At 43.2% G+C, this 24784-nt stretch overlaps 1 protein-coding gene across 4 annotated transcripts in view; it reads left to right on the forward strand.

The window, feature by feature from the left end:
- Positions 1-18983, forward strand: part of LOC122932183 (glycoprotein-N-acetylgalactosamine 3-beta-galactosyltransferase 1-like) — a 69050-nt gene extending 50067 nt beyond the window's left edge. For all 4 annotated transcript variants that reach the window (XM_044286456.1, XM_044286453.1, XM_044286455.1 and 1 more), the window contains exons 3-5: positions 12626-12820; positions 15399-16060; positions 18586-18983. In XM_044286456.1, the coding sequence (XP_044142391.1) occupies positions 12628-12820; positions 15399-16060; positions 18586-18807 (1077 nt within the window). In that variant the 5' untranslated portion in view covers positions 12626-12627 and the 3' untranslated portion in view covers positions 18808-18983. The remainder of the gene's footprint in view (positions 1-12625; positions 12821-15398; positions 16061-18585) is intronic.
- The last annotated feature ends 5801 nt before the right edge of the window (positions 18984-24784 follow it).

Consider the following 24784-nt stretch of genomic DNA (forward strand, 5'->3'; position numbering starts at 1 on the left):
GCCTCCTCCTCCTGTATTGGTTGATGGTAATCTGGAGTTTCAGATCTCTAGAATTCTCAATTCACGTGTTCTTAGGGGTTTCCTTCAGTACCTGGTGCATTGGAGGGGATACGGTCCCGAGGAAAGAATGTGGGTTCCGGCTACCGATGTTAACGCTAGCCGCCTTGTTAATGCCTTTCACAGGTCACACCCAGATAAAGTTGGGCCTGGGTTGGATTCCTGCTGAGAGCACAGTACAGTAATACACTGGTATAGATCATACCAGTGTATTACTGTATTGCGGCGGCAGCAGGGAGCGCACGGCGTCTTAGCAACCAATGACGCTGTGCGCGCCTGCTCTCAGCAGGAATCCAGCCTGTGGTTCCACAGACCGCTCACGGCTGTGTGCATTCGGCCTTATTCACACCTCAGTGTTTGGTCAGTGATTTCCATCAGTGATTGTGAGCCAAATCCAAGATTGGAGACTCCAAGATTGGAGACATAAGGCAAAGATCTGCACCTGTTCTGTGTTAAGAGCCGCACCTGGTTTTGGCTCAAAATCACTGACCGAACACTGACATGTGAAAGAGGCATAATACTGCACTGTGCAGCCTCAGTGCAGGGCTGATCATGGTTTATGGAAGACCCAGCAGCTCCTGCACTCTCCCGGCCCTGGCGGTCACATGACCGCCAGGCCGGGACAGGAAGTGGCACAGCGCTCTTTCACCACTGTGTCTACAGAGATCTAGAAGGCAGGGACATCCAGAAATGGTCCCTGCCTTCTCTCTGGGGTGCCCTGCTGTCACTGACAGCGGGCCCCTGGCACAGCAGCTGCACGATTAGCATGCAGCTGCTATCTCTGAAAGGACGTTTCAAAACGTCCAATCAGAGTTAAACCCGACAGCCCAGGACATTTATAGTCAATGGTTGGTCGGAGAGTAGTTAAGAGAAAAAAAAGCTATCGCAAACAACCAGATCCTATGTGAAAAAATATTTGCCCCTCTTATGAATTAACTGTGATTAACCAAGGTTTTGGAAAGCTGAGTTCAATTTCACTAGCCACACTCAGGCCTGATTACTGCCAGACATGTAGAATCAAGAAATCACTTAACCACTTCACATCCGGGCCATTTGCCCCCTTCCTGACCAGGCCTAATTTTGCAAATCTGACATATGTCACTTTATGTTGTAATAACTTTGGAACGCTTTTACTTATCCGAGCCATTCAGAGATTGTATTCTCGTGACACATTGTACTTCATGATAGTCAATTTGAGTCAATATATTTGACCTTTTATTTATAAAAAAAATCCCAAATTTACCCAAAAATTTTCAAATTTACCAAATTTTCTAATTTCAATTTCTCTGCTTTTAAAACAGAAAGTGATAACTCATAAAATATTTATTACTTAACATTTCCCATATGTCTACTTTATGTTGGCATCATTTTGTGAATGTCATTACATTGTTTTAGGACGTTAAAAGGCTCAGAAGTTTAGAAGCAATTCTTACATTTTTTAAGAAAATTGCAAAAACCCACTTTTTAAGGACCAGTTCAGGTGTGAAGTCACTTTGTGGGGCTTACATAGTGGATACCCCCATAAATGACCCCATTGTAGAAACTACACCCCTCAAGTTACTCAAAACTGATTTTACAAACTTTGTTAACCCTTTAGGTGCTCCACAAGAATTAATGAAAAATAGAGATCAAATTAAATTTCACTTTTCTGGGCAGATTTTCCATTTTAATCCATTTTTTTCTTTAACACATTGAGGGTTAACAGCCAAACAAAACTCAATATTTATTACCCCGATTCTGCAGTTTACAGAAATACACTACATGTGGTCGTAAACTGATGCAAGGGCACACGGCAGAAGAGAAGGAGCGCCATATGGTTTTTGGAAGGCAGATTTTGCTGAACAGGTTTTTAGATACCATGTCCCATTTTAAGCCCCCCTGAAGCACCCTTACAGTAGAAACGGCCAAAAAGTGACCCCATTTTGGAAACTAGGGGATAAGGTGCCAGTTTTATTGGTACTATTTTGGGGTACATATGATTTTTAATTGCTCTATATTACGTTTTTTTGTGAGGCAAGGTAACCAAAAAATGGTGCTGTTTTTATTTTTTACAACATTTATCTGAATTTTTTTTATTTTTCTGCCGATCGTCTTGTGCAGGGGCTCGTTTTTTACAGAAAGAGTTGACGTTTTTATTGGCACCATTTTTGGGTAGATATGATTTTTTGATCATTCATTATAACACTTTATGGGGCAAGGTGACAAAAAAAATTGGTTGTTTTAGCACTGTTTTTATTTATTTATTTTTACAGTGTTCATCTGAGGGGTTAGGTTGTGACATTTTTATAGAGGAGATCGTTACGGATGTAGCGATACCTAATATGTTTACTTTTTTCTTATTTATTTAAGTTTTACACAATAATAGCATTTTTTAAACCAAAAAATTATGTTTTAGTGTCTCCATAGTCTGAGAGCCTGACCTTTTTATTTTTTGACCGATTGTCTTAGTTAGGGTCTCATTTTTTGCAGGATGAGGTGACAGTTTGATTGGTACTATTTTGGAGGCATACGCCTTTTTGATCGCTTGGTGTTGCGCTTTATGTGATGTTAGGTGACAAAAAAATGGCTTTTTTTGGCACAGTCTTTATTTTTTTTGTTTTACAGTGTTCACCCGAGGGGTTAGGTCATGTAATATTTTTATAGATCTGGTTGTTACGGACACAGCGATACCTAATATGTATTTTTTTTATTTTACTTTAACACAATAATAGCATTTTTGAAACATGCGGGATGAGGTGATTGGTACTATTTTGTGGGACATATGCCTTTTTGATCATTTGGTGTTGCACTTTTTGTGATGTAAGGTGACAAAAATAGCTTTTTTGACACTTTTTTTATGGTGTTTATCGGACTGGGTGGAATGGATCATGTGATATATTTATAGAGCCGACCTTCACGGATGCGGCAATACCAAATATGTCTATTTCCCAATTTTTTTTTCTATTTTAAAACATTTTTTTTTAATTTCTTACTTAGGGATTTTTTATTTTTTTTACATGTGAAACCTTTTTATTTTATTTTAACACTTTATTTTAACACTTTTTATTTTATTTTACACTTTGTGTCCCCCATAAGGTCACACAAGACCTCTGGGGGACATTTAACTTCACTTTTTTTTTCCGCTATTGATTTCTCCTGTAACTGGGGCTGACATAGTAGCCCCAGTTATAGGGGAAATACACCCCCCAGAGAGGTTGTACAGCAGAATACAACGCTGTACAGCCTCAGTGCAGGGCTGATCGAGGTCTGTAGAAGACCTGACAGCTCCTGCACTCTCCGGGCCCCGGTGAGCGCTGTGTATGCAGCAATCTAGAAGGCAGCGTGCAGATGCCATCTCTGAATGGACGTTCAGAAACGTCCATTCAGAGATAGATATCCACCTCCCGGACGTTTAAAGCCAACGGGCGGACGGGAGGTGGTTAAACAAAACTGACAACATGTAGTAGAAAGTAGGGTCAAAAAGATCTAAAAAAAAAAAACACATCATGCCCTGATCTGAAGAAATTCAAGAACAGATGAGAAAGAGTCATTGTCATCTATTAGTCTGGAAAAGGTTACAAAGCCATTTGTAAGGCTTTGGAACTCCAGCGCACCACATTGAGAGCTATTATCCACAAATGCAGAAAACATTGAACAATGGTGACTCCAAGAGTACATTAATGGCTCATCCATGAGGTCAGAAAAGAACCACCGAACAACATCTAAAGCACTGCAGGTATCACTTGCCTCAGTTAAGGTCAGTTTTTAATTCAATAATAAGAAACAGACTGCTCAAAAATGGTATCCATGGGAGAGTTCCAATGCGAAAACCATTGCTGACCAAAAAAAAACCACAAAGGCCCATCTCACATTTGCAAAAAAACATCTTGATAATTCCCTAGTCTTGTGGGAAAATATTCTGTGGACTGACCAGACAAAAGTAGAACTTTTTCAGAAAAAGAACATCATACCGACAGTCAAACATGGTAGTGGTAGTGTGGTGGTCTGGGGCTGCTTTGCTGCTTCAGGACCTAGATGACTTGCTGTAATTGATGGAACTATGAATACTGCTCTCTACTAAAAAATCCTAAAGGAATTTTTTGTCACCATTGTCTGACAGCCATATTTTTTAATTTGTTCTTGCGATTTTCTTGTGTGAGGCCTTACATGTTTGCGGGAAGAGGTGACGTTTTCATTGGTACCATTTTGAGGTATATACCACTTTTTTGATTGCTCAATAATATGCTTCTTGTGAGATGAGGTGACAAAAAATGGCTGATAGGTAGATCATGTGATATGCGGATGTGGCAATTAGAGATTCATTTAAAAAAATTCAATTTGACCAGTTAGCCGAAATTCTCAAAAAAATTAGGTTCGATCCGAATCTATTCGTGGCGAATCCCGTTAAAAAATGGCTATTTCCTGGCTGCAGAGAGCCTTTATAGTGGTGTAGAACACTGTGCCTTGTAGTAATGCGCATAGGGAGTCTGCTGTGGTAGTGAAATAATACTGAGTCAGTTTGACATGCAGATGACAGGCATCGCTTTTAGAATCACTGCACACTTCACTTATTTGTGCAGTCACAGGGCCAAAACTGACCAAATAACTCAAGTATGAACTCAGCCTTCTAGGTCGATGTTAACGGCAAGAAGAAGCGCACTCCTTTTACACCGTCGTAAGCTGATTCCACATAGATGTCTACAGAACCTGTTCTATTAAACGCTTATACAAGTAGAGCCCCCCGACAGAGTGGAGAGGGTGTCAGCAGTAAGTTTGTGTTGACGTCACTGATTATTTTGCCCTTCCTCTGATACGTCAGAACAATAACCCCCCAAAAATGGATCCTGTCTGTTGAGCATCCGCCTTCACTCGGTCAGTAATCCATCAGTATTGCTAATGCTAAAAAAAACAGGAGTGGATCTAAAACAGAGATGACAAGTGAATGAAATATTTGCATGTCTTCTGTGTTTTGTACCCACTCCTTCTTTTGGCTACCAAATCACAAGCCAATTCTGATGGGACCATATAGGCCTTACAGCTGCTACACAGACAGGATCTGTTGTGTGTCATTTTTCCTTCCTTCTGACAGATCATAAGAAGGGTCAAATAAATGATGATGTTAGCCAGGCCTAAAGGCAAAATAGTGGCCCAGTCATGAAGTGGGGAGGGTGGGAACAGCATGAGGAGACCACAGAGTGGCCCAATGACAGAGTCTGGAGGTGGCGGCAGCATCAGGAGGAGGCCATAGAGTGGCGCAATGACAGTGTGGAGGTGGCGGCAGCATCAGGAGGCCACAGAGTGGCACAATGACAGTGTGGAGGTGGCGGCAGCAGCAGCATCAGGAGGAGGTCCAGAGTGGCACAATGACAGTGTGAAGGTGGCAGCAGCAGTATGAGAAGACCACAGAGCGGCAAGGTGACATAGTGTGGAGGTGGCAGCAGCATCAGAAGACCACATAGTGGCAAGGTGACATAGTGTGGAGGTGACAGCAGAATCAGGAGACCACAGAGTGACCCGGTGACAGAGTGGGGAGGTGGCAGCAGCATCAGGAGACCACAGAGTGGCAAGGTGACATAGTGAGGAGGTGGCAGCAGCATCAGGAGACCACAGAGTGACCAGGTGACAGAGTGGGGAGGTGGGTGGCAATATGAGTACCAGCTGAAGATAGTGGGTGAAAGAAGGAGCACTTGGCATCAGATGTGTGGCATCAGGTGGTTGGCATGCATCAGAATAGTAGCTGAGGCAGGTAGCCATAAGAAACCGGTCTCTTTTGTCAAAGTGTTGGTGTGGCACCATGGATGATCTAGTCTGATGCATTAGGTGTTGGTGGGTGGAAATCCTGGCTGATCCACGCCTTGGGTGGACAGGCGAGTTCTTCTTGGGGTAACTATGGCCCCCACCGCACTAAACACCCACTCTGATGTCACACTACTGGCAGGGCAGGACAGCTTTTCCAGGGAAAACTCTGCTAGTTGTGGCTACAAATCCAGTTTGTCTGCCCAGTAATCCAGTGGATCTTGAATGTGGGGTGGCAAGGTACTGTCCAAGTATGCCACCACCTGCTGGTTCAGGTCCTGCTCCAGGTCTAGCTGATGCTGCTGGTGAGTAGTTTCTTCACTAGGCGGGCGAAGAAAGCTGCTCATCAGCGACTCTAGACTCAAGTTGTGCTGATTGAGCTGAAACTGCTCCTACAACCCCACCCTTCTACAGCAGCCATGGCAGAGGAACGTGAGATCAGAGGGCCCCCCCGGTCAGACCTTCGAGAGGATGGACGATGGCGCAGATAGGCAGCGGCCAACTTACTACATAGAATGTCTCTATAGTAGTTTAGTTTGTCCTCCCTCTCAGCTGGTGTAAAAAAGGCCCCCATTTTGGACCGGTAGCGCGGGTCCAACAAGGTGGAGAGTCAGAATGAATCCCTCTGCCGAATGGTGACAATTTGTCTGTCACTACACAAGCAAGTGAGAATGAAACAGCCCTTTTGTGCAAGTGACCCAGAGGGATTCCCTGCCTCCATCTCCACTGCATACTGCCACTGTGTGTCTGTGTCCTCTGCCTCGTCTTCCTAATCGCACTGTAGCTCCTCTGGCTGCTCCTGCTCCTCCTCTCCTGTCACCTGTGTGTAAAAACCACCCATTTCCCTACACATTGCTTGTGCTCCAATGTCCTCCTCCTCCTCCACCTCCAGTTCAGCCCCCATAGGGCTGATGTGCCCGTGAGATCTAGGCGCCACGTCTCCAGTCCCCTGACCAGCCAGATTTACCAGCATCTGTTCCAGGACATGAAGCAGTGGAATGACATTTTTCATCCTGTAGTCCTAGCGACTGACAAATAATGTGGCCTCCTCAGAGGGCCTGAGCAAACGGCAGGTGTCACGCATGAGCTGCCACTGGCTGACATCGAAGTTACACAGAGGAGTACTCCTGTCCGCTTGGATCATCAAGAAATCGTTTATGGCTTTTCTCTGTTCTCTAGTCGGTCCAACATATGGAGGGTGGAATTCCAATGGGTGGAACCGTCACATATCATCCTATGTTGGGGGATGCCGTTCTTCCGCTGCAGCTCAAGGAGGTTGTGCTTTGCGGTGTACGAGTGACTGAAGTGCATGCAAAGTTTCCTGCCCATTTTTAGGATGTCTTGCAGATGGGTGGAAGACTTCAGGAACCGCTTGGCAACCAGATTGAACACTTGTGCCATGCAGTGCGCATGGCTAAGCCCTCCTTGACGCAGCCAACACATTATGTTCTTCCCGTTGTCGGTCACCATGGTTCCGATTTTGTGTTGTCACGGAGAAAGCCAGGATTTGATTTCTTGATGAAGGACACGGATCAGTTCCTCCCCTGTGTGACTCCATTCGCCCAGGCAAACTAGGTGCAGAACAGTGTGACACCGCCGTGCCCTGCACATGTGGTATGCTAGAGGGGCACTGTGAATTGTCCCTGCAGTGGAGGCGGAGGATAAGGAGACAGAGGTGGACATTGTTGCAGGACCAACAGTGTGACAACGTGGAGGTGGAAACGGCGACACCTGGCCAAGTTGCTGGTGTGGCTGTGCAGGAACCACATTCACCCAGTGGGCCGTAAAGGAAATGTATTGTCCCTGACCGTAGTTACAGCTCCACACGTCGGCGCTTCCGTGCACTTTGGCAGACACTGACAGGCTCAAGGACTGGCCCACCTTGTCCACTACTTGGAAAGGGAGGGTCCGCAGCACCAGCAACTTGGACAGGAGCGCATTCAGCTTCTGGGCCATTGGATGAGTGCACACATACTGTTGTCTATTGGCAATTGCTTCGGTGACCGATTGCTGACATAATGACTGACAAGGAGTAAGAGGAGCAGGAGCATCAGGACCAGCAGATGATGGTAAGGACAGACAGCTCCCTTCGGCGGAGGTGGTGGAGCCTTGACTATCCTGTAAAATGGAGACTAAAGACTGGGCTTCTCCTTCCCAGAATGCCTTGCACTACCCACAATGCCTAGCACCTCCCAACAATACAATAATATTTATTAACGAGAAAACAAGGTGCAATACATTTTTACCACCGCTAGATGGTACTGTTACCTAACTAATAACTACAGGAATACAGAAATTGCAGCAGAATGAATTAGAAATTAAATAGATGTGAACTGAAATGAATCTCTCTCTGCTGGAGGCAGAACAGGCCCCTTTCAGACAAGCGTGGCTGGATTAGGTCCGGATGCGCTGCGAATGCATTCAGTAAAGAATGCGCGATTTCGCAGGGTCCTTTAGTTTTGCCTGAAATTGTGTTCAGTTGTTCACTTTTTATCGCGCAGGTGCAATGCGTTTTGCACGTGCGTGATAAATAACTGAATGTATAGAAACAACTTCTCTTAGCAACCATCCGTGAAAAACGCATCGCATCCGCACGTGTTTGCGGATGCGATGTGATTTTCACGCATCTCCATTCACTTCTATGGCACCAGCGTTGCGTGAAAATTGCAGCATATAGAAAATGCTGTGATTTTCACGCAACGCACAAGTGATGCGTGAAAACCAACGCACATGTACACAGCCCCATTAAAATGAATGTGTCCGGATTCCTTGTGGGCGCAATGTGCTCGCATCATGCATTGCACCCGCGAGGAATACACGCTCGTCTGCAAGGGGCCTTAGGGTGATAAACCTCAGGGCCCTTACCAAATAAAGACACAGACAGGCCACCTGTTGGAAAACTGCACTTCATTGAGGGTACTTTGGAAACACAGATATATAGAGAAAGGAACGGCACCCCTTGGCCAAGTTGAGAATACTGCAAGTTATCTTTAAAGAGACTCTGTGCATTTATATCCCCTACACACAGCCTTGGCAAAGTTGCCAATGCACTGTATCACCGCTGGTACGTGCACTTGCAAACTGCTGAAGTTGCAATTAAAATGGTTTATCTGTTACCCCTAAAATTGACCTAATCTTTGCAGGCACCAAAACCAGCATTGCTTCCTTATTGTATTGCCTGCCACTATTTGGGAAGCCTGCCTTGCACCCTTAAAACCCACTTACACCAAAGGCATCACACCTAACACCAGGTAGGAGCCCCAAAATCAGGCTGTCCGCAAGGGGGAAAAAGAGTGTGTCCCTCCCATCACTGCATAGCCCAGGGAGTGCAGAGGCAAGGATCAAAATGAAAGAGTGAAAAAAAAAATCTTTGATCATGAAAAGTTAAGCCTCATGCAGACGTCAGTATTTCACAGACGTGTGCTGTACATGTTCTCCACGGACAGCACACATCCCTATTCATTTTAATGTGTGTATTCACACATCAGTGTTTCAGCACGGTCCGTGGGTCCGTTTTTTTTACCATGGATGCATGCTCTATTTTGTCCGTGTTCACGGATCCATCACGCCCAATATAGTCTGTGGGTCAGTGAAAAACAACGGATGCGATCCGTGTTGCATCCGTGTTTCACGAATTATTAACAAGAGATTCTTTGAAAATTATTTTTCAGCTGTTGAGTGTTAGTGAAATACGGATGCAACACGGACAGCAAAAAAACTGACCCACGGACCCAACACGGATCTGTCACGGGAGAAAACACGGATTGAACACAGTTCGTGTTGCCACTGATCCAAAACTGACACGGACGTCTGCATTAAGGCCTCATGCACACGACAGTATTTTTTCACGGTCCGCAAAAACGGGGTCCGTAGGTCCGTGATCCGTGACCATTTTTTCGTCCGTGGGTCTTCCTTGATTTTTGGAGGATCCACGGACATGAAAAAAAAATTGTTTTGGTGTCCGCCTGGCCGTGCGGAGCCAAACGGATCCGTCCTGAATTACAATGCAAGTCAATGGGGACGGATCCGTTTGAGGTTGACACAATATGGTGCAATTTCAAACGGATCCGTCCCCATTCACTTTCAATGAAAAGTCAGGAGTCCCTTTTATACCATCGGATCTGAGTTTTCTCCAATCCGATAGTATATTTTAACTTGAAGCGTCCCCATCACCATGGGAACGCCTCTATGTTAGAATATACTGTCGGATATGAGTTAGATTGTGAAAACTCATATCCGACAGTATATTCTAACACAGAGGCGTTCCCATGGTGATGGGGACGCTTCTAGTTAGAATATACTAAAAGAACTGTGTACATGACTGCCCCCTGCTGCCTGGCAGCACCCGATCTCTTACAGGGGGCCGTGATCAACACAATTAACCCCTCAGGTGCCACACCTGAAGGGGTTAATTGTACTATCATAACTTGCGTATATATATAACTTGCGTATATATTTTATTCACCCGCCTGAATGAGTAATATTTACCCTTTGCTGCTTGCTTGTTTACCTATAACTACTTTGCAAAAGAGGTCACTTACAGGGTGTGACATCTGAAGAACTGATTGACTCAAGGACCCAGCCAATTTTAGTTTTTTTGTTCACATTAGGCTACATGCACACGAACACTGTTTGTTTATGTGTCCGTTCCGTTTTTTTTGTGGATAGGATGCGGACCCATTCATTTCAATGGGTCCGTTCCGTAGCCCTGCAAAAAAAATAGAACATGTCCTATTCTTGTCCGTTTTAGGCATTGTTACAATGGATCCACAAAAAAAAAATAAACGGATGGCTGTCCACATCTGTTGCTCCGTTCCGTGGCCCCACAAAAAAATAGAACATGTTCTTTTCTTGTCCGTTTTGTGGACAAGGATAGGCATTGTTACAATGGATCCGCTAAAAAAAAGGATGCCATACGGACGTCATCCGTTTGCATGTAGGCTTAATGGCGCTATTTGACTGACTATATCATGTATTAGAAAAAAGGGAAAAAAATCTGTTGGGTGAAATAAAAAAAAAGAAGTCATTTTTACGGGGGGTTTGTTTTATGGTGTTCATTGTGCACCAAAAATGACATGACAGCAACATTTTGCACCTTTCTAAGGCTAGTTTCACACTAGCAGCAGTGAACAGCCTGTCGGATCCGTCCTGCCGCTAGTTCACGTGTGGCCCCAGTCTGCCGCTCCATTCCCATTGACATATCTCTGCTGTGGTGGTGTTTTTTTTTTTTTTTGCTTAGTTTTTTTTTCTTTACCAGGAACTTCCTAGGGCTGACTAGGTGGACTCCTGATACGGGAGGGTCCTTAAAGGGGTGTCTATTCTGTTTATTTTAGGCAGAGCTGCAAGAAAGAAGGATAAAATAGGGTGAGTTTGTCCTCTTAAACCACCCCTCTCTGCCTATATCCTTCATTGGGCTTTTCACATCCACGTTATTTTAAAGATATAGTAAAGGTTATATGTTAATGGAGGTCTGTCTGTGATGCTGAAAATAATTTGACATTACATTTCTTATTTACTGAGAGTTGACTCGTCAGAACTGTGACTGCACTTATACCCTAGACTGCAATAGAATACTATTTCAGTCTATGATTTTTACTTGCTGCCTATCAAGCCATGCCACAGGCACAACCTGACAGGCAGCTCGCTATAACAGGCCTGGGAACCTTCACAAGTGGTTTCAGTAGGAGGAGAGAGGGAGCCCCCTGCCTCTGTCTAACAGCTTAGATGCCATGGTCACTATTGACTACAGCATCCGAGGTGTTAAATTACCAGGATTGGGGTCTCCACTCCCAGTCATAATGGCTGGGTGTCAGCTGTATGTCACAGTCTGCACCCACAACATGTGGAGCGGGCTCAGCTTGTGAGCCTACTCTATGAACTCCCTGGATGAAAATGCCATACATGTTTGGAATTTTTGCATTAAGGAGTTAATGAGGTTTTCCAGGATTACAATATTGCTAGCCTGTCCTTAGGATAGGCCACCATAAGAAAGTTAGGGGGTCCGACACTCACCTGAACACAGAAGCCCCCTGAAACAGTTAATTGGTGGGAGTGCCAGGCATCAAACCCTCGTTAGTATGATATTAATGAGCTATTCAAAGGATAGGCCATCAATACTGTAATTCCAGAAAACCCTTCTAAGTAAATAAATGAGAAGAGTAGTAACTAGAGATGAGTGAATTTCAGGTTATAAAATTCGTTCACGCTTTGTTTACTGGTAAAAGGTGAAAGGCCCATAGACTTGTATTGTGACGGAATGAATAACTGAATGCCTCTAAAGGCATACCGTTATACATTCAGTCATAGAATTGCGTTATAATCCGTGGTAACGGAATCCATAACGTAATTCACCTTTTACCAGTAAATGAAGCCTAAACAAATTTCAAAATATGAAATTCGCTCATCTCTAGTAGTAATATGTATTGGTATTTTTTTTCTGCAGTTTTACATTGCTTTGTACATTAGATACGTGTACTTTTGATTTAAAGGTTTTATCCTGGATTACAAAAACATGGTTGACTTCCTTCAAGAGCACTGACACACCTGTGAACAGGTTGTGCATGGTATTGCAGGTTATGACTGATACCAGACATTAAATTGTAGATAGGTGAGGTTCTGTTTCTGGTAGAAAGCAGCATTATTGCTGTGATCCTGTACAACCCCTTTAAATCCTGGTAAGTCTGGTACTGCATATGGTGAAAATCAGCCTGGTCTACTCTAGAGAATTTCATACAAGCAACTGACAATGAGGTGGTTGAAATAATAGTTTTTTAATGCATGTTTTTCTTTATAGTAATGGCAGTCCTTTTTGGCAAAACCTCATGGTTGGCATTCAACCTGGGTGTTCTGGTTGGCTTCTTCACTATATTTCTCCTGTTGAACAACATCACCAACAGTTTCAGAACTGAAGTACCCTTAGCAATACGCTCTTGGGAAAAAAACAAGCACATAGCATTGCTGCAGAAATTTCCTCACAGTCACCAACCAGGTAATTATATAGCATTATCATTAATTCATTTAAGGGGTTGGCCACTATATAAGTACTTTCCAGTATATAGTGGGAGGTAGGGTAAATGAGTTTCCTAATATACTTTATAAAAAAAAATCTGAATGGTAATGTTTTTATAATGAGCCCCGCCCCCTCAGCCGCGCTCTGCGTGCAGCCAGTTCGTCCATGGCTTTATTCTAACTGCACATGCGCTGCTTTTCCTAATAAGAGCAGCGCATGCCCAGTCTGCCCCTGCCACTGGCGCGCTCCCTGCTCCGACTCTATCTCTGCAACTGTCTTATTCCTGTCAGAGTTCGGAGCGGGAAGAAAAGTAAGAGTATGTCTGATCCCCGATGCATTCTTACTTTTCTTCCCGCTCCGAATTCTGACAGGAATAAGCCGGTTGTAGAGACAGAGTCGGAGCAGGGAGCGCGCCAGTGGCAGGGGCAGACTGAGCATGCACTGCTTTTATGAGGAAGATCAGTGCATGTGCAGTTAGAATAAAGCCATGGACGAACTGGCTGCATGCAGAGCGGGGCTGAGGGCGATACCAAGCAAAGCCGCTAAGAGGAGTGCCGATGCCTTCTCTAACAGCGGATCACCATCCCACGTGTCGGACCCCCACCGATAGGTCTTCAGCATTATAATTTCGTAAAACCCTTTTAACTTAAAGGGGTTGTCTCACTTCAGCAAATGGCATTTATAATTTAGGGGAAGTTAATACCAGGCACTTACTAATGTATTGTTATTATACATATCACTTCCTTTGCTGGCTGGATTCATTTTTCCATCACATTATCCACTGTTCATTTCCAGAGGGTACGACCACCCTGCAATCCAGCAGCGCTGGCCGTCCCTGCACACTATAGGAATAAGCACTAGGCTATGTGCCACCGGAGAGTCCGTTTTGTTTCTATAGTTTGCAAGCACGACCACCACTGATGGATTACAGGGTGGTCATAACTATAGATGAGCAAAGTTATCAAAGATTCGATTCAGCTTCTTCGCAGAATTTCACAAAGAAATCCGATTCATTATGAATTACTTTGTCACAAATCTCATTCCATTGAATGTAGTGGGCGCAATGACAGGGAATGGTGATCACGACACCGCCCTATCATTGAGCCCCTCAGATGCCGCGTTTATCAATGATCGTGGCATCTGACATTAAAATTGAGACCTTTAAGGGATTAATCAGGGTTAAAAAAATTGATATATCATTTATATATTGTGGAATATCGCGTGGCTTGAAGTCTCGCGTGGTGATGATATGACCTCATCATGCTCACTGGGTGTGGCGATGGGATCACTGACGTCACTGTGCCCTGCCAGTCAAGATGGGTGTGACAGCCTCTCTGGTGGCAAATGGATAAGGTGAATTTTTTCTTTAACTGCCAATTCAGAAAAAAATGATTCGTTACCATGAAGCTCCACAAAATGTGGCTTTGTGGCAAATAGAATTTTTCCTGAAATTCGGATCAAAGTTAATTTGTTTGATTTTGATTTGTAAACACTAGTCATGACTAAATGCCACTTGCTGAAGTGAGGCAACCCATTTTAATAGCATGACATTACAGCAATTAACCCTCCGCAGTAGTCCATCTGAGGTACTGCATAATCGTATCCTCCATACACTCCAGTGGTGCACATGCATTTAATACACAATGGCTTTCATGAGCACCATTTAGAACCTCAGAGACAGCTGAACACAGAGTTCAGGCAGTCTTGCAGTCTTATAGAGCAGTGTTTCCCAACCAGTATGCCTCCAGCTGTTGCAAAACTACAACTCCCAGCATGCCCGGACAGCCTTTGGTTGTGCGGGCATGCTAGGAGTTGTAGTTTTGCAACAGCTGGAGGCACACTGGTTGGGAAACACTGTTATAGAGAATAAATAGAGTGACAGAGCGCATTCTTGACTTGCTGCTCCATAGGGCAGGGGAGAAGGACCTCTACTCTTGGGATCAATGGAGGTCTCAGTGGTCTGATAACTTGTATTTAAAAATACCTCTAAGTTCAGTGGTGAAAGATTTTCCATTTCCAAGAGCTTTTCTGGAAGGATCCCTGATTTTAGGTTAAACCAATGTACATCGCATGTAAAATGGGTACATGAAATCAATTAAATACTGTAATATTAAATTGCCACCGAAAAGTAAAACCAGATAATGAAACAAAGTACCTTAACAAGTGCCTCATTGTCTAGTCTTTACCTGCTTAGCTACTATTTGTATTGCTTAGAAGGCACCTTCCAGTGTCAATTTGACAATATGTTATTTCCACTGATGTTATCTTCTAGCTTGCCTACAGTACATGGCAGCACACAGAGAAGGTTATGCTGGAAGCTTTGAGCTTCTACATTTGAGACCTCCACTGATGTTATCTTCTAGCTTGCCTACAGTACATGGCAGCACACAGAGAAGGTTATGGTGGAAGCTTTGAGCTTCTACATTTGAGACCTCCACTGATGTTATCTTCTTACATGTCTCCAGGACATGGCATAACATACATTTTGGTGAAATTATATTTGAACTAAGATTAATTGATACATATTTTTGTGTTTTCTTTATCTTGGGTTTTGTAGGTAGCAGCAATGTCAGTAATGATCTTTCACAGAAAATCAGAATACTTTGCTGGATCATGACTGGACCAAATAACTTGAATACCAAAGCCATTCATGTAAAATACTCTTGGACCCGTCACTGCAATGTTGTTCTTTTCATGAGTTCCACCTCCAATGACAGCTTTCCAACCATTGGTTTGGGCACTAAGGAAGGACGGGATCAGCTTTACTGGAAGACCATTCGAGCTTTTCAATATGTACACAAGAACTACATTGATCAGGCTGACTGGTTTTTTAAAGCGGATGATGACACATATGTTGTAGTAGAAAATTTGCGATGGATGCTCTCAAATTATACTTCTGATCAGCCAGTTTATTTTGGCAAGCGCTTTAAACCATTTGCCAAGCAGGGCTACATGAGTGGTGGAGCTGGTTATGTACTTAGTAAGGAAGCTCTGAACAGGTTTGTGGAAGGATTCCGTACCGGAGTCTGCCAACATACCACATCTGTGGAGGACTTAGCATTGGGTCAGTGTATGGAGAAAATGGGCGTTATAGCTGGAGACTCTAGGGACACTGAAAAAAGGGAAACCTTTCATCCATTTCCACCCGAATCCCATCTTACCGGACACTTTGATAAGAGCTTTTGGTATTGGAGCTACTGTTTTTATCCCATTGTGGAGGTAAGTTCATGGAAGTTTTGCTCTTTAATCAAACGAAAAAATAAATAAATTATAAGATTGAAGATTATGTTTAAATATCTATAGTATATTAAATTATTATCTATATACAAAAAAAACACAAATGTCAGAAAGTAGCCAAACCTTTAGTTTTTGGAAGGGATGTTCTTTAGCTCAATAATTCCATGCTGCCCTGACATGTTCCCATATTACAGTCACAGACATTAGGAAAGTGCCATTTACATGGCTTTAGCTTAATAATGGGCCAACTGTGAGATTTCTCTGTCATCTGAGATATTGGTGGTAGTCTTCCCCCTGTAACCTGCAGCTATCTTCAGAACAGGACCCTCAAACTGAGTGGAGAGCAGCCATGCATGCGCAGTCGACATCCATTCATTTCTATGGGACTGTCGAAAATAGTCTAGCATTGGCTTGGCTATCTCCGGCAGTTCCATAGAAGTGAATAGAGAGCTGGTTGCCTTTGCACAGTGAACTCGACATTCATTTCTGTGGGATTTACAAAAATAGCTGATCGTGCTCGCTTGGCTATTTTCAGAACTATAGAAATGAATGGACAGCATGCAGCACATATGCGATGCTCTCAGGGGTGCACCTAGCCTTTCTGCTGCCTGAGGCGAAAATTGAAAAAGCGCCCCATACCTCTTACATCCAGTGATGTTTTCTTTAATGTAGATGTTCTTTCCGTATCTTCTCCTTTCAGACCAGACCGCCATTTTTCAGCCATTTCTTGTCTCTACAGTTTAACGGAAAAAAAATCTTAGTTTGCTACTTTTCCATCATCCTCCTATCTTCTGGACAAATCATCCTACTACCCCAATACTGTGCCCCAATATTATACTGCAGAAACAGATAAACCCTCTGATAACAATGCAGCACCATGCAGATAGTGTCCTTCAATAATTTTTGGCACACAGTGTCCTGACATAACTGCTCCCAGCAAATAGTGCCCCTGACACTAATAGTGCAAATATAACGCCTCCCAAAAATAACTGTACTAAGCTGATACTGTGCCAGAGTGCCCCCACAGTAATAGTGCTTTCAAAAGTCCCACTAATAGTAATAATTCTCTGCTAGAGAACACATGGTAGTAATAGTGCTCCTACAGTGCCCCCAACATGTCCCCACTGTGCATCAGAAGTAATAATGCTCCCATAGTGCCCATACTAGTAATCATGTTCCCCATAGACCCCCAGTAGTAATAATTCTCCTTATAATGTGACAGTACAAAAAATGACCTCTTATAATGTGTGCCAGGGCAAAAACTACCCCCTTTAATGCCCCCAATTGAGCTAATGTTTCTATAGTGCCCCATAATGTCCCAGTATAAAATATCCCTATATAGTGCCCCAGTAAATGCCCCCATAGTGCTCCTCTCCCCCTTCCTCCTAGTGTCCCCCATAATGCACCAGTATAAAATGCCCCTATATAGTGCCCCAGTAGATTCCCTCAGTGTCCCCGAATACCCCTTCTTAGTGCCCCCCTAGATGACCCCATAGTGCTCATCTCCCCCCTTCCCCATAGTACCCACCATAAGGTGTCCCACATATAAAATGCCCCTATACAGAGCCCCCCGTATAAAATACCCCTTCTTTGTGGCCTCAGTGGATGCCCCTATAGTTTTTCTCTTCCTCCATAGTGCCCCCATAAAAAATACCCCTTCTTTGTGGCCTCAGCAGATGCCCCCATAGTGCCCCCCAATAATGTGCAAGTAAGTAACAAGTGCCCTCACAGCACTCCTCTCCTGTATTGTACCATTTAAAAAAAATAAACTCACATACTTACCTCCATCAGGCTGGCAGTGATGCGATGCAGGCCTCTTCTGGCCTGTGTCCTGCGCTGTACGGCTCAAGCGGCGCGATGACCGAGTGCAACCATCTAATGGCCGATTAAAAATGGGTACCCTAGTGCAAAATAGCTGTTTAGGGGTTAAAAAAATTACTCACATCGCTCTTCTCTTGATGCTGAAGGACCTGCCAAAGGCGCAATCATGCTGGGGGTGCATGTTGATGTCATCACGCTTGGGTGCAGGTCCCTCAGCATCAAGAGAGGAGTGACTACCTCTAAAAGTGGATGAAGTGAGTAATGTTTTTTTTCTTACAGCTGAGGACCACATAAGGGTAACTATGCTTTCTGCTGCTATTTTTACTGCCACCTCTATCATTAAATTCTGTAAAGAAAAGCTATATCTATTAAAGTCAATGGGCCTGCTTATTGTCCCCAGCATTCGCCGGCCCCTGCATCTACACTTCTGCCTACACCAAGCAAAACTTACTCAGTCAAAGACATCCCAACTACCACCACCCAAGAGCCCCTATACCAAATGTAAAATCGTCCCACTGATTTTGGTTTTGGGTGAAAATAGTACTGGGAGTTAGGCTCCATATCTGTGGTTCCCAATCTACCGGCTGTACCTTCAGACCACAGTTCTAGCTCTCTAGATAACATTCATGTTGAAAAGTATAATAAAGTGTTTTGATCTAATATGTTTATGACTATTTGGTTTGCAGGGTTCCCAGTGCTGCTCAGACCTGGCCATATCCTTTCATTATGTTGACCCCACATTGATGCACATGCTGGAGTACTACGTGTACCACTTAAGGCCGTATGGATATAACTATCGATACCAGCCAGAATTACCAGAGGCTGCAGGACGACTGCCAGTGCACTATAAGGAGAAGACTACAACTGAAATAACAGCAGTGGATAAAAATAAAACCAGCTCACAATAGATTGGTCACTTCAACTACTAAAAACTGTGGACACTTATTCAAGTCATTTGACTTTTATCTCTCAAAGGCATTTTGTCTTACATCTGAGCCAAGTACATCAGAACCGAGGACAAGCCTGTCTCGGAACTTTGTAAAACATGTTAAATTAACTTATTATTATTAAAGGTTGAACTTGATCGGCTTGTGTCTTTTTAAAGCTACGTAACTATTATGATGTTTTTGCATTTGAAAATTTTACTGTGTACTGTACCAGCCATAACCAGAATCAAGATGGAAAACTTCTAAAGCCAGTATGAAAATTGTATTGTTTGATATAAAAATGTTATACCAATGATATTCCTGGATCAGAAACTTGAAATACTGTAGTTGAGCTTCTGGCACCCCTTTCTTTCTGCTATTTGTGGCCTGATTTTTCTATTACTACAGATGTGTCCACACAACGGATCACTTATCTCAATGTCCTGAGATGTGTGCCACGAAATGACATTATATCTAAATTGGATAAATTACAATACAATGCTCAGACAGCAGGTGGCGCTTTGTGTTACTAGCTATACAACGTTCAGACAGCAGGTGGCGCATTGTGTTACTAGCTAAATACCTGAACTTAAGGTAAAGATCTGGTAATGGAATTACAATTGTGAAATTTGGCCGGGTTCACATCAGGTCTTTTCTTACATTTAACATATATAAAAAATATATTGTATACATTAAACAAATCCCTCCAACTGTTGCTCTTTTTTTTTTACTGTGCAAAGATTACCATATATTTTGACCTGTGCCATTGTTCACTACAATTCTATATGCCGTATACTATGATTTAGATACATTTGGTGTCAGTATACAGTGCTAGTCTAGTATTATATTCAAAATAACACACACCAACCACAGTATTATGCAGAGATTATTATATACTTTTAACAGCCCCATTACATGTTACAAATGTACATATACAATACAATTCAGACATATTGGGTGTCAGTATATACCGCAATTTTTGCATGACATTTAAAAAACTTATTGATTGTCTGCTGAGCTGTGTATCTAATCCTATCATGTGTGATACTGTCTGCAGAGCTGTGTATCTAATCCTATTATGTGTGATACTGCCTGCTAAGCTGTGTATATAATCCTATTATGTGTGATACTGCCTGTTCAGTTGTGTATCTAATCATATCATGTGTGATACTGTCTGCTGAGCCGTGTATCTAATCTAATCCTGTGTGATACTGTCTGCTGAGCTGTGTATCTAATCCGGTCATGTGTGATACTGTCTGCAAAGTCGTGTGTTTAAGCCTATTGTGTTTGATACTGTCTGCTGAGCTGTGTATCTATTTCTACCATGTGTGATACTGCCTGCTGAGCTGCGTAGCGATGCTTACCATGTGTGATACTGTCTGCTGATGTGGGTATCTAATACTACCATGTGTGATACTATCTGCTCAGCTGTGCATCTAATCCTATCATTATTATTATTATTATTATTATTATTATTATTATTTATTATTTAAGCGCCATTCATTCCATAGCGCTGTACATATGATAAGCGGTGCACATACATAACAGACAATTGTACTAATCATAAACAAGATGAGTTACAAACTGGTACAGAAGGAGAGAGGGCCCTGCCCGTGAGGGCTTACAATCTATATGGTATGGGAGAAGGACACAGTAGGTGCGGGTTGAGTTGGTCATGGCGGTATAGAGGCAGCAGGGTCACTGGTTGTAGGCTTGTCTGAAGAGGTGGGTTTTCAGGTTTCTTTTGAAGGATTCCACTGTAGGTGAGAGTCTGATATGTTGGGGTAGCGAGTTCCAGAGTGTGGGGGATGCACGGGAGAAATCTTGGCGTCGATTGTGGGAAGAGGCGATAAGAGGAGAGGAGAGAAGGAGGTCTTGTGAGGATCGGAGAGTGCGTGTGGGGATCTATCATGTGTGATACTGTCTGCTAAGCTGCGTATCTAATCCTATCATGTGTGATACTGTCTGCAGAGTCGTGTATCTAATCCTATTCTGTGTGATACTGTCTGCAGAGCCATGTATCTAATCCTATTCTGTGTGATACTATCTGCTGAGTTATGTATCTAATCCTATCATGTGTGATACTGTCTGCAGAGTCGTGTGTCTAAGCCTATTGTGTTTAATACTGTCTGCTCAGCTGTGTGTCTAATCCTATCATGTGTAATACTGTCTGCAGAGTCGTGTATCTAATCCTATCTTGTGTGATACTGCCTGCTTAGCTGCGTATCTAATCCTACTATGTGTGATACTGTCTGCTGCTCTGGGTATCTAAGCCTCTTTTGTGTATTACTGCCTGCTGAGTTGTGTATCTAATCCTATCTTGTGTGATACTGCCTGCTTAGCTGAGTAGCTAATCCTACTATGTGTGATACTGTCTGCTGATCTGGGTATCTAATACTACCATGGTAGCACCACCTACCCCTGGGGGTGAACTGGTTATGATAGGTTGGATGAGACTGTTGATCTGCGGGACCATCATCTGAACTATGACCTTACCCGATACATGGGGGTGTCTCCCCCCTTTACCCCGGTAATGTTTAACACTAGGGGGGACATGCCTATTAACGTATGCTGCCCCCTCTATACACATTGGGGACTAATGGCCGCAGTGACTTCTTGAGTAGGGTTGACGGTCAACTAAACATTGATCACTCCCCTGTAGGGATCACTGCGTTTGATTTTGGGGACTCATGTGAGGACTAGGAGACTCTTATGTGAAGACTCCAGTCATATTGAGCCCCCTTACATGATAAACCATTGTTCTGCTTAAGTTGTGTTCAAAATTATTCAACCCCCACTGAAATCGAGTGTTTTGGCCAGTTTGACATTGATTTTGATCATTTCAGTCATCTTGCTTACAATTAAATCAAAGAGGCACTTGTAAGTCAGACAAATATAACATAACATTTATAATGAAATAACCACAAATGTCTTTTCTGTGCTCACATCATTATCAGTTTTATTCAACCCCCAAGTGACATTCAATCTTAGTACTTAGTACAACATCCTTTTCCAGTTATAACAGCTTTTAAACGTGAAGCATAGCTTGACACAAGTGTCTTGCAGCGATCTACGGGTATCTTCGCCCATTCTTCATGGGCAAAAGCCTCCAGTTCAGTCACATTCTTAGGCTTGCGCGCTGCAACTGCTTTCTTTAAGTCCCACCAGAGGTTCTCAATCGGATTTAAGTCTGGTGACTGCGATGGCCACTTCAAAATGTTCCAGCCTTTAATCTGCAACCATGCTCTAGTGGACTTGGCGGTATGCTTGGGATCATTGTCCTGTTGAAAGGTCCAACGTCTCCCAAGCCTCAGGTTTGTGACGGACTGCATCACATTTTCATCCAATATCTCCTGGTACTGAAGAGAATTCATGGTACCTTGCACACGCTGAAGCTTCCCTGTACCTGTAGAAGCAAAACAACCCCAAAGCATGATTGACCCCCCCGCCATGCTTCACAGTAGGCAAGGTGTTCTTTTCTTCATAGGCCTCTTCCTCCTCCAAACATAGCGTTGATCCATGGGCCCAAACAGTTCTAATTTTGTTTCATCAGTCCACAGAACACTATCCCAAAACTTTTGTGGTTTGTCCACATGACTTTTGGCATACTGCAGTCGACTCTTCTTATTCTTTGGAGACAGCAAGGGGGTGCGCCTGGGAGTTTTGGCATGGAGGCCTTCATTACGCAGTGTGCACCTTATTGTCTGAGCTGAAACTTCAGTACCCACATCTGACAAATCTTTTTTCAGTTCCTCAGCAGTCACACGGGGACTTTTCTCCACTTTGCGCTTCAGGTAGCGCACAGCAGTCGAAGTCAGCATCTTCTTTCTGCCACGACCAGGTAGCGTTTTAACAGTGCCCTTTGCCTTGAATTTGCGAATGATGCTTCCTATGGTGTCTCTTGGTATGTTTAACATCTTTGCAATCTTCTTATAGCCATTGCCCTTCCTGTGAAGAGAAATCACCTCTTCTCTTGTCTTCCTGGACCATTCTCTTGACTTCACCATGTTTGTAAACACACCAGTAAACGTCTAGAAGGAGCTGAGTATCACAGTCCTTTTAAATCTGCCTAATTGGTGCTTATTATGCTTGATTGCTGCTCCTTGACATCCACAGGTGTTTTCAATACCTGATCGAAAACACTTGAATGAACCTCTGTTCTTAAGAGTGGTAGTCTTTAAGGGGTTGAATAATTGTGTAAATGAAGAAATCACAAAAAAAAACATTTAATACTGTATTACAAAAACAATTGATGTCATTTTAGTTGCATTTGGTTCTTTAAAAAGTCCTTGTAAGATTTCATTCTGAACACAATTACAAATGTACACTCAATTCCCTAAAACCCTTTACAGCATTGGGGGTTGAATAATTTTGAACACAACTGTAGCTCTAACTGTCCTTCCATTCAGGCTCCCCCCTGATAATTGATTAATTTTGTTTTTCTTTTTAACTCATTTTTTTCCAGTAGGAGTATTGAGTTTTCCTGAGTCGCTTCCATGCTCTAGCAAGAACATACATCATCTGACACTCCCCCTTTCCTTCTATTGGCTATAGCGCGATCTTTCTCCTGCATTTAGCAACAGGATACGTCACCAGACTCTTTTTTTCCATTGGCTGCAGCGCAAAACCTTTTTTTAACTCAGCGCATTGACCCAGTCCTATTGACCCACATGTATTTATATGCAAGATTGACACATATGTTGAGATATTTTGATTATTATTGGTGACCCCCCCCCCCCCCCCCACTTCCTAGGAGGTGTCACGCACACCCTTTATAAGGCATATCTTATGTTGTAATCTCACTGCTTGATAAAGACCAGAGATGGTCGAAACGTCACTGTCACTATGCTGCTGATTTACAATAAACAAATTTGGATTTTGCATAAACGGAAGAGTGCTGCGGATTTCTACGTATTATTGGTACATGCCGGGACCCTCAACCAGGATCTATACCCGCGAGCACCACCTCTCCTATTAATGGTAGATACAAATTTTTCCAGTTGCTGGAATCTGTAGTGCTGCTTATCTTTTGTTATTTTTTTTTTTAATACTACCATGTGTGATACTATCTGCTGAACTGTGTATCTAATTCTATCATGTGTGATACTGTCTGCACAGCTGTGTATCTAATCCTATCATGTGCGATACTGTCTGCTAAGCTGCGTATCTAATCCTATCATGTGCGATACTGTCTGCTGATCTGGGTATCTAATACTTTCATGTGTGATACTGTCTGCAGAGTCGTGTGTTTAAGCCTATTGTGTTTGATACTGTCTGCTGAGCTGTGTATCTAATCCTATCATGTGTAATACTGCCTGCTGCATATGTAATCCTGCCATGTGTGATAATATCTGCTGAGCTGTGTATCTAATCCTTTCATGTGTGATACTGTCTCCTGAGCTGTGTATCTAATCCTATTAGGTGTGATACTGTCTATGAAGCTATTATATGTATGTGTATAGAGTGTGATACTGTCTGCTGACCTATGTTTTTAATCCTACCTTTTGTCATATTGTCTGTGAAGCTAATGTATGCATCTGTATAGAGTGTTATACAGAGACAGAGATAAGGAGCTCTGCTCTGTGTACATACTGTACACCCCAGCCACTGCTGAGAAAAGAGAGGTGGGGGAGGTGCTGATGCATTTCAGTCCCTGTATTTCCCTGTCTTGTGGATGAGGCCTGATTACATGTAATAGCAGTGGTCTCCTTCAATAATGAGCAACGCAACGATTCCCAAGTAATAATATCACCATAGTGCCCTCAGTATTATAATGCCGCCCCTGCAGGTCCCCATGTAGTTCTAATGCCCTCTGCAGTTATAACTCCCCTGTACTGTGCCCTGTTTTATAATGCCCATTGAAGTGTCTGTGTGTGTGTGTATATATATATACAGACGTGGACAAAATTGTTGGTACCCTTTGGTCAATGAAAGAAAAAGTCACAATGGTCACAGAAAT

The sequence above is a fragment of the Bufo gargarizans genome, chromosome 3, assembly GCF_014858855.1.
Source record: "Bufo gargarizans isolate SCDJY-AF-19 chromosome 3, ASM1485885v1, whole genome shotgun sequence".
Taxonomy (NCBI): Eukaryota; Metazoa; Chordata; class Amphibia; order Anura; family Bufonidae; genus Bufo; species Bufo gargarizans.